We start from the raw sequence: 9,815 nt of genomic DNA, 5'->3' as shown, positions 1-9,815 counted from the left end.
GTATGTAGCATATCCATAGAGGTGCCAGGGAGAAAGAGGGATGGGAAAGATGGAAAATAGGTTTTCCACCTTCAGGAGCTGTCCATGGAAGGCGAAAAAGCACCGAAATGAGTTATTTTATTGGCACCTGATTTTTCTTGCAGGGCTGGGAGGGGGGTTAGCTGAAGCCCCAGTGTCTTGCCAGAGGAGGACAAGATTATTTCATGCTTGGGAAATATATAGAATATTGGTGAGGGAGGGTGGTTGTTGGCTGGGAAGGCAGCAGCTGGGGGGATGCGGCTGCACCCGCCCTGCTCAGCCTCCGCGGAGCGCCTCCGCCCCCGCGGAGCGGTTTTACCTCTACAGGAATATTTACGGTACTTCGCAGAGTCAACCTGGCAAGGGGAGCGCTTGGGAGTTGCTTAAGGCAGGGAGGAATGCAAAGCCATGCAAAAATCCAGCAAACGGGGTGGGCATTTTGGTTTCTTATATTTAAAAAAAAAAAAAAAAAAAAAGGAGGGGGGAAGGAGCAAGAAAAAAAAAAAGAGAGGCAAAAAACCACTCCAGAAAAGATATCTAACATAAACTACCCTCGAATGTCTTTGCGTGCTCCCGGTCTCCACACAATGCACCTCTCCCAGTGGTGTTTTTCTTTTTTTTTTTTCTTCCCCCCACGTATTTATTTTGCGCTGAAAGAAGCCAATATTGATTTTTTTTTTTTTTCATCCCTTGTATTCCTTTGCAGCAGCTCTTTTCCAGTACGACCAGGAGAAGACGATGGGTGGGAGGGAAGAAGAGCTCTGTAGTGTTACGAGGGCAGAATATATTGCTATAAGGTGGCGAGGAACCAGCTCTGTGTGTGTGTGTGTGCGTGTACCTCTGTTTCCAGGGGTGGGGACCAAAGAAATGGAGCGGGGAGGACTATAATTTTTATTCTTTCCCAGCAACCGAGCAAAAAAAAAGAGATTTGAACACTTATTCTATACGTGTGCGCGCCTTAGTGCATATGGAATATATACCGGGTAAATTAAAGCTACGTATAGTCGTGTTCTTCTGGCTGCTTTATTCGACACAGATCATTAATAAAAGCAATTGAGGACTGTTAAAAAATCTTCCATCCCTTTCTGAGAGAGTGGCAAGAGCCTGGGAAGAGGCTGCATTTCCCCAGCCCGCGACAAAGCCGCTTAGTCCGAGAAGAGGGGAGAGGAAATGATAATAATAATAATAATAATAAAAGAGTAGAAAAGGTCGCAAATAGCCTCCAACTCTCCCATCCCACCGCGCGTAAATATGAGCCTGTTGCGGGCACCATCATTCGTCTCCTTAAAAAGCCCGTAAACTTTATATGACACAATATCTAATAGTAATTTATTGGGGAGATATTGTAAATTCGAACTGTTTTAGTTAATAAAGGAGCTAATTAATGAGAACCAGCCTCGCTTTTGCAGATGGTGGAGGGCCCCGAAGTGTTGCCGGGGGTGGGGCGCGCAGCAGTTTTGGGGCAAAACCCTCGCCTATCGATTATTTTATGCTAAATATGACATTTTAGGGCGCTTCGCGATTCTTAAGCCAGCGCTGGGAGCCGTTGCCCTTTTTCTTTTTTTTTTAAATAAAATGCTTTATGGGATTTTTTATGATTTTTTATGATGGGGGGGTGAAGAAGGCCGGGGGGGGGGGAAGAAAAGGCGTAAAAAGGCGGAACTTGCTGTTGTGTTTTGTCTCGGCTGCCAGGGGAGGGGAGGGCCCCCCCCTCCCTCCCAGCGCAATTTGGGGCTCACGTGACCCCCCCGGACCAATGGGGCCGAGCCGTCGATTTAACTATGTTTAATGTCAGATAGCAATAAAGTAGAAGCTTTCGGTCAGGCCCGCGGAAATGGGCGAGCACAACCTCCTTAATCCCGGCTTTGTGGGACCTCTGGTGAACATCCACACGGGAGACACCTTCTACTTCCCTAATTTCCGTGCCTCCGGAGGGCAGCTGCCCGGTTTGCCTTCCCTCTCCTACCCCCGACGGGATAACGTCTGCTCCCTGCCCTGGGCATCCTCGGAGCCCTGCAACGGGTACCCTCAGCCCTACCTGAGCAGCCCCGTCTCCATTAACCCTTCCTTCGGCAGAGCCTGCGACCTCGCCCGGGTGGAGGAAAGCAAATGTTATTACCGGGAAACCTGCTCCGAAACCACCGGGCTCAAGAGGGAGGAGAGGGGCAGGGACAGTGCCTTGTTGCCCCTCGAATCCAGCCTCCCCAATGGCATGGGGGGCAATTTCAGCAAATATGACTATCCGAGCAGCGAGGCGGTGCCCCACGACCCTCCATCCTGCCAGTCCTTGGAGTCAGACTCCAGCTCCTCCTTGCTCAATGAAGGGAATAAAGGCACGACCGGAGAAGCGGGGGGTTTGGTGTCCCCCCTGAACCAAGGCAGCACTTTAGGCAACGGTGGTAAGGAGGGTCTCGGGGCTGGAGCTGGTGGTGTTGGGGGGGGGTTTGCTTGGAAACTTGCCGGTTTGGGGCTCCTCCGTGGTGGAATTCATGGGCTCAGCGAGGGGAAGCGGCGTGTCTATATGTGCTGAGACCACTAGGGGTAGCACCGAAATCCCTAATGTTTTATTAGGTGGTGCTTCTTTTAAAAGAAAAGGCTATAAACATGTAAATATCCCATAAAAAAAAAAAAAAAAAAAAAAAAGAGAGAGAGAGAGACGCAGAGAAGGGCAGTAGTTGTGCATCCCTGCCTGGCGCGGAGGGTTGGCGGAGCGTCCGGGGGCTTTTTGGGGACATCGCAGAGGTGTGTCTGCCCGCGGAAGGGGGGAGAAGGGCGGGATGCTTAAAAAAAACACCCCACAGCCTTCAAAGTTGGCATTGGGGTAGAGGTTTCCCCCTGTTACCGGGCTGAAGCGGCGGTGGAGCTTCTCCCGGCGGGTCCCAGCCTTGTCGCTCGCTCCTGCTCCGTGCCCCGGTTATAACGCTCCCCACCTTTCCCTTCCTCTGCTTCATGGGCTCACCCCACGCGTCACCCGTGGCCCTGGGAGGCAGCTGGGACCATCCCTAAGTACAGAACAGCGGGGGACCCTGGGGGCAGAGGTGAAAAAAAAAAGAAGTGCTGAGGTACCCCCCCCTTTTTTTTTTTTTTTAAAGAGGAGAGGTTTTATTTTTTACTTGCCGAGTGTTCAACTCTCGCTCCCCCTTTGCCAGGTGCTCCTTGGTACCCGATGCACACACGATCCCGGAAAAAACGAAAACCCTATTCCAAACTGCAGCTGGCAGAGCTGGAAGGGGAGTTTATGGTCAATGAATTCATTACTCGCCAAAGAAGGAGGGAGCTCTCAGACCGATTAAACCTGAGCGACCAGCAGGTGAAGATCTGGTTCCAGAACCGGCGTATGAAAAAGAAAAGACTCCTCCTGAGAGAGCAAGCCCTTTCTTTCTTTTAAAGTTTTAAAAGCGTCCGTGTCGGGTATTAAAAAAAAAAAAAAAAAAAAAAAAAACCACGCAACAACAAAAAAAAGCCCACATAGACTCTTTAGCGTTCACCCGAGCTCCCGGGACTTTACCTGATCACTCTTAATCCCCCCACCCTTCCTTACCCAGACATCAATGAATAAAGAAATAATATTAATAAATAACCAGTTTCCCTTAAAATATGAAACCCGACAGCGAGGAAAAAAAAAAAAATTAAATAATGCATCTTCTCCGCCGGGACCGCGGGGGGACAGACGGCTTCCAGAGATGCTCGGCGGGCTGAAGGGGAGGTTTTGAGCGCGACTTTAGCCGCTTTGCCTTTGCCAGCAGCACAGGTAGGGTTTCCGTGCAGCGCCGGGCACCGTCGGGGCCGTCGGGGGCCGCCGGTCCCGCTTCCCCCCCCGCTCCCCCCCCCCCCCCGCCCCTTCACCCCCGCCCGGCTTCGGTTGGCGGCGAGACCGGGGTTGGGGGGGATGAGGGTGGATCCTGGACCCTCTCCTGGGCTGCCACGCAGGGTTTAGGGCTGGTTTGGCGTTTAGTGGGTGAGCGGGAGGGGAAAAGAGCAAAAATAAAGGAATAGGGGGAAAAAAATATAGGGAAGAGGATGGGGCACGTTGTCCTAAAGGACCGGCCCCGCATCCTTATGGAAGATGCTTTTTTTCAGTGCACGGTGTGACCCAAGGTGTGTTTTTCTCAGCCTAATTTGTGAGTTTGCGGCTGATCAAGGTGTCTAGGCTTAATCAGGATCTCTAGGAAGAGGCGAGAGACAAAGGCTGTGTATATATCCGGTGTATATGGTATATATCTATATAATATATGAGGTTTGTGTATCACACTATGTCCCTGTAGATATGAGGCTTTGATGCAGGCGGTGGTGTTGTCCTCAACGCCAGAATGTCACAAGGAGAAGGAAAACGCACACGCACGCCCCTAAAAAACCCTCCCAGGAAAAAAAACCTCTAAATTTCCTTTCACGTAAACTGAGCCTTTCGGAGATTTTTTTTTTTTCTTTCTCTGAATTCACAGCGTTTCTCTGCACTACCCTCAAATTGTATCCTTCCTCTTAAAAAAAAAAAAAAAGATATTTCTTTGCGACAGCTCTGCTGACGGAGTATGTATGCTGTTTTACTGTGTTTATTGATGACAACGTAAGAAAATAGGTAGGAAAAAAATCCTTTTTTGTACCCTCCGGTGATAACAGCTCTTGGAGTCTGGGCGAGTCGCATCTCTCCTTCCCTGGGATAACTCGGAAGATGCGATTTGTCGCCTGGGTGCTATATTCTCAACTTAAAAAAAAAAAAAAAAAAAAAAAAAAAGAGAGATTGCGGGTTTTTTTAAGGAAATATATCTCATTCAGCTTTGTCTTCCTTCCCCAGCTGCCCATCAGAGTAAAAAACTGCAGGTTTCTAGCAAAGGCGATGCTCTTTTTACCTCCCTAGAGTCCCGCTAGCTGCGAACAGGGACTTTAAGAAGAGGTTTCGGTCTTTGGGGGTCGGGGGGGGTTGGCTCCCTAAACCCCTGTCTGGCTTTTTCCCTTTCAGAGCAATAGAGAGGGGCCTGGTAGGATGCGACGCGTTCTTTTTGTACGTATGCTCGGATTTTCTGGGGAAAACCACCGATTTTCGTGATTCCCTGTCAGGTCTGTGTTCAAGGCACTTTTAGGTCGGGGGAAAGCGAGGGGGGGAGGGGGGGGGGTGTTAGGACGGGGGGGAGCAGCAGGTTTAGGGCCCTGAGGAGCTTTGCCTGCATGGGAAATTGTAATTTAGGATAAAAAGGGGGGAAAATAGGAATTTTTAGTTCAGGCTGAAGGAGAAAGGGGGGCAGCGGTGCTGCAGCCCAGCGCTTTGCCACGCCGCGCTTTGCTCCATTCGTTTTATATCGGAGGGGGGATTAATTTTATGGCAAAGCAGCGTTTTCTGGGAAGTCTGGATGCTCACCACGTGCTCCCGCTTCCCCGCGTTCATGGTCATGACCAGCAGCGCCGAGGAATGCTTTTATTTACGAGCTGCAAAGGATGGAGCCGACTCCTTAAAAAAAAAAAAAAATCCCTCCCTGGGCTGAAAGGAGCCTTTTCCTTCAGTTTTATTTCTGCAGGAGCACCCAGCAGACCCTCCTCCCTTCATCCGCATCCCTTCCCCGGCTGCTTCCCCTTCTTTTTGCCCTTTTATTATTTTTTTTTTTTTAATTCCCAACCCGGCAAATGTCACAGCTTTATTTCCTTCCACTTGTTTTTGCAAAGAGAGACCCCCCCCATCTCCTCCTTCAATGTTGGCTTCTGGGTGAGGGTCCCGTTTTGCCCCCTCCTCCCACACAAAACAGCCGCCGCGGAGGGTATCGCCTGTCGCGATACCGTGCAATAAAGCCTAGAATGTGTTAAAACACACATATATGGAGATACACCTCGAGATGCTCCAGCTCGACCATGTGCAATGAAAAAGAGGAAGGCGATGTGGAGGAATGCAATGTCTTGGGGAGATTTGGCGGGGGGGTGCGTGGGTGTGGGAGGAGATTTTGCGGGGTGGTCGTGGGGGGGAAATTTTGGGGGGTGGTTTGTGGCTTTGGGTGTTTTCAGAGCACCTTGGCGCCGGGTCGCAGGGCTGAGCTGGCTCCGCAGAGAGGGGACTTGGGGCTGTGCAGTGGGGACCAGGGGGGGGTGTGTAATTCCACGGGGGGAAAAAAAAAAAAAAAAAAAAAAGGACCAAATCCAGGCAGGTTTTGCTGTTCTGAGGTCCCAACAGCCCCCCCTCCACCCGCAATGAGGCAGCGGTGGGGATGGGGGCCGGGGATTGAGGAAGGTAGGAACGAGGGTGAGTTACGGTGAGATGTCAGCAGTGCTGTGTTGGATTTCAATCCCACCATCCCAAAAAACAAATCAATCCGTTTCGTTATTCTTCACCCACCGAGGGGCACTTGTATCCCCCGAAAAAAAAAAAAAAACCAAACCACCTCTCCCCCAACACAAAGGCCAAGGCACCAGCAGCAACCCCTAGAGAAAATGCCGAAGAAAATGAAAATATATGCAATATTCTCTTCCAGATTGCTTTAAAAAGGCGGCTCGGTGGGATTTCTGGTTGTTCTGTGTTTGTTCTCCGTGGACGTGGCGTTGTTTTTTCTGCTTGTACCCCCTAGTCTAGGTTGGTGCGTTGTTAATATGCATCCCTCGCAGTATAGTTCATCTGTAATGTTTCTTACCTCAAGCTATTCTATGTAGGGTCTATGCAAATGTCTGTTATAGCACGTTCTGGCTTTATATAGTCATGTAAAAAGTTGCTTCACAATAATAATAATAATTAAAAAAATAATGTATTATTATGTGATTTCTTGATAATAAATAAAATCGCCCAAACCTCTACTTGGTGATTTACTGTTTACTATTTAAAATTAGTATTAACTTGCAAGGTTAATAAAAGAGTAACAAAAAAATATATTGGCCAGCCTTGCCTTCTGTGGCTTGTAGATCATCTTCTGGTAAAAAAAAAAAAAAAAAAAAGAAAAGAAAGAAAGAAAGAAAAAAAAAGTAATTAAATGGATGTGTAAAATGCGTTGTAAAAGGAGAGAAATATCGCTTGCTGCGTCGCTCTAAATATAATTAGAAAAATCCTGGGGAAACAAGAAGCATAAATTAATCTCCAAATTGCTGGTTTAATGAGAGTTATACTCGTGCACGGAGCATTAATTGGAAGCAAAACTCAACCGGGATGCTATTTGCTATTATTTTTTTTCTAAAAAAGCTTGAATATGGGCTAATGGGGATGCTTTTGTCTCTGGTGGAGGGTACAGGGGGACTGTACCTCTCCTGGAAGCAGCTCCCTGCCCAGGGGCTCCCACGGTCCCTGTGTACGTATGGAACTGCTACATGGCTGCTCTCCTTATAGACACAGGAACCGGAGGAACGTCAAAGAAATCCTGGGTATGACTTTAAGATGGGAATGAGACGTGAAAGCGCGGCTCTTAAATTGGAAATATATTAGACTGGGTTTAGATTCGGGCATGTTGATGCTTATTGTTATGGTTATGGTTATTAGGACCAGCGTTATTGCGTTTCTTCGGCGTAAATTCGCAGCAAATTCATTTAACAAGAGGAAAAAATAACCCCGTCAGGCCAATTTAAATAAATTAGATTACGATTTCCTCGATCTCTCTCCAAGCGGATATTTAGATATAATGGATTCTCTGCTTTTTGCTTTCGGGGGAGATGCCACACACTTCTTAGAGGCAGGAAAAAAAGCTTTTAGAAGATCGATAAGGGATATTTATCAAAGAAATGTCAAAGTAAACCACGGTGAATCAACTCATCCTTCCCCCAGTCCTGGCCGTATCCAACCCAAGCCCAGTAACCCCCAGCTCAGCCCAACCTCCAGTCTGGGCACACTGGGAGCCACCGACCTGAGCCTCAGCCTGATGCAGTTAAGATCACTTTTTCTGCGGAAAACACACGATTAAGATAAATTCATACATTCTTCTCCGCTTCCTCAGAGAAGGATTCCCCAACACAAGGTGGGTGCACTTCAGGTCTTCCAAAAATGTAAGAGGATTTATCCAGTCCTGAGCAGTTTCATTTTTTTTTTTTTTTCCCTTCTTTTTTTTTTTTTTTTCCCCCCCCCCAGGAGCTGCTGGATTTGGACAGGAGAGGAAGAAGGAGGAAAGGAAATATTTCTCTAGGAATGGGCCCCAGCGGCAAACCCCAACCACCCCTCCAGAGAGATTTAAGTTTGGGAATATAAAGAAGCAGTAGTTGGGGAAATCTGCAGGGTTTGGGGTTTCTACGGAGTAAAAATTCAAGTTTTTCCTGTAATAGTTACTTTTTCTACTTTATATTTTGTCTTTTTTAACACGGGGGCACACACTTTCCCTCTGTTTCTCTCGCTCCAGGAGAATATATGTACATATATATTGTACAAGCAAACTCAAATTAGACTTTTATCCACTTTTATTTCCTTCTTCCTATGTCCCTGCGCCAATCTGGCAGGAAAATGGGCAGGAGGAGGAATTATGCCTAACAGATTTGAGTGCTACAGGGTGACATAAATTGTCTATATTATAAGTCGGTTCACCTTGAACAGGAATAGTTGGATTTCAAAGACATTCAAACACTCACGAAAATAGATAAAACTTATTTATTACCAGCGAGCGGATAGAACAAATTGTTGCTTCGCCGTAAAATCTGTATTATTTCTGGGCTGGTTTCTTTTATTCGGCGGCGTATTTCATTGCTCCGGCTTTAAAATGAATTCGTTAGCGAGGGGAGAAAACCCTCATCTCTTTAATTACGAGGAATATTTCTACCGTTAATGACAAAGATCGAGGTGCTATTTCACAGCTACTGCAAAAATCGTAGAAAATATTCATGAGTGAGGGTCAATTTTAGGGATTTATCTCTGTTTCGGTACTTTCAGCGTATAGTCAATATGGCAAATAGAATGTGCAAAGCGGGAATACAAAAAGGGTATTTTTTTTTCCCCCGAGCCAGAAGATACGTTCTTGACACCTTTGTGCTGAAGAAATGTCTGATTTCTTTGAACTCTGCAAAACCCGACTTAGCGCTGAGCTCCTTTCAGAGACATTAAGAGCCGCTTTAAGCAAAGTTTAATCAGTCAGTCTGCGAGCAACACCCAAAATCAAGGCAGAAAGTCAAAATTCTCCTCTCCCGCTCCTCATTTTCTCACAACCCCCTTTTTCTGAGCCAAAGCGGGGTTTTTCACACCCAAACCCAGAGGTGGTTTAGCAGAAAGAAAAAATAGGAAGAGTTAAAAGTGAGGGAGAAAATAAACCCGGCCACGCTGCTGACACCCAGGTCGGTGCTTCGCCTGGAGGGGAGGGACCCGAAAAATCTTTTTTTGTTGTTTTTCCTCCTATATTCCCCCCAAAATAAAGAATAAAGGCGTAACCTCTATAGCATGGAGGGCGGGGGGGGCGCATGTAGGTGTCCCCGCGTGTGCGTGGGCTTTGTGTGCGCTCAGCCCTTCGGACCTGGCTAAAAAGAAGCAGCACAAAGAGCGAAGTGACAGCAGCGTGGGTGCCGGGGGGGGGTGTGTGTGTGTGGGTGCTGGAGGGTGGGGGGCACCTTTGATGGGTGGGTATTGCCGGGGGGGTGGTGCTGGTGGCGTTAAACACGGGCGACGTGGGAATAACACGCAGGGGAAAGTAGCGTTTGGGGCATTTTAGAGACACTCGTGTCCACGCGTGGAAATATTTTGCATTCCTACCTCAGACACCACCACCACCCCCCCCCTCCAGCTCCCCCAAACCAGACCAAAGCAAAGCTCCTCCTTGCAGCTGCATTTTGCAGGGCTGCAGCTTCAAGCATTACAGCAATTAACAATACATATAATAATTCCCATTAAAGTGAGCAGAACGACTGGATTTCCTTCTCCCGGTCTG

The 9,815-nt window shown here is 47.9% G+C and overlaps 1 protein-coding gene across 1 annotated transcript; it reads left to right on the top strand.

Annotated features, from left to right (window-relative positions):
- The first annotated feature begins 1,799 nt into the window (after window positions 1-1,799).
- Window positions 1,800-3,862, top strand: HOXC12 (homeobox C12). The gene is made up of 2 exons (XM_074807664.1): window positions 1,800-2,417; window positions 3,168-3,862. The coding sequence occupies exons 1-2, from the start codon at window positions 1,853-1,855 to the stop codon at window positions 3,404-3,406; spliced, it is 804 nt and encodes a 267-aa protein (XP_074663765.1). The 5' UTR covers window positions 1,800-1,852; the 3' UTR covers window positions 3,407-3,862.
- The last annotated feature ends 5,953 nt before the right edge of the window (window positions 3,863-9,815 follow it).

This window comes from Strix aluco, chromosome 27 (genome assembly GCF_031877795.1).
Source record: "Strix aluco isolate bStrAlu1 chromosome 27, bStrAlu1.hap1, whole genome shotgun sequence".
NCBI classification, from domain to species: Eukaryota; Metazoa; Chordata; class Aves; order Strigiformes; family Strigidae; genus Strix; species Strix aluco.
This window is presented reverse-complemented; position numbering and strand designations above follow the sequence as displayed.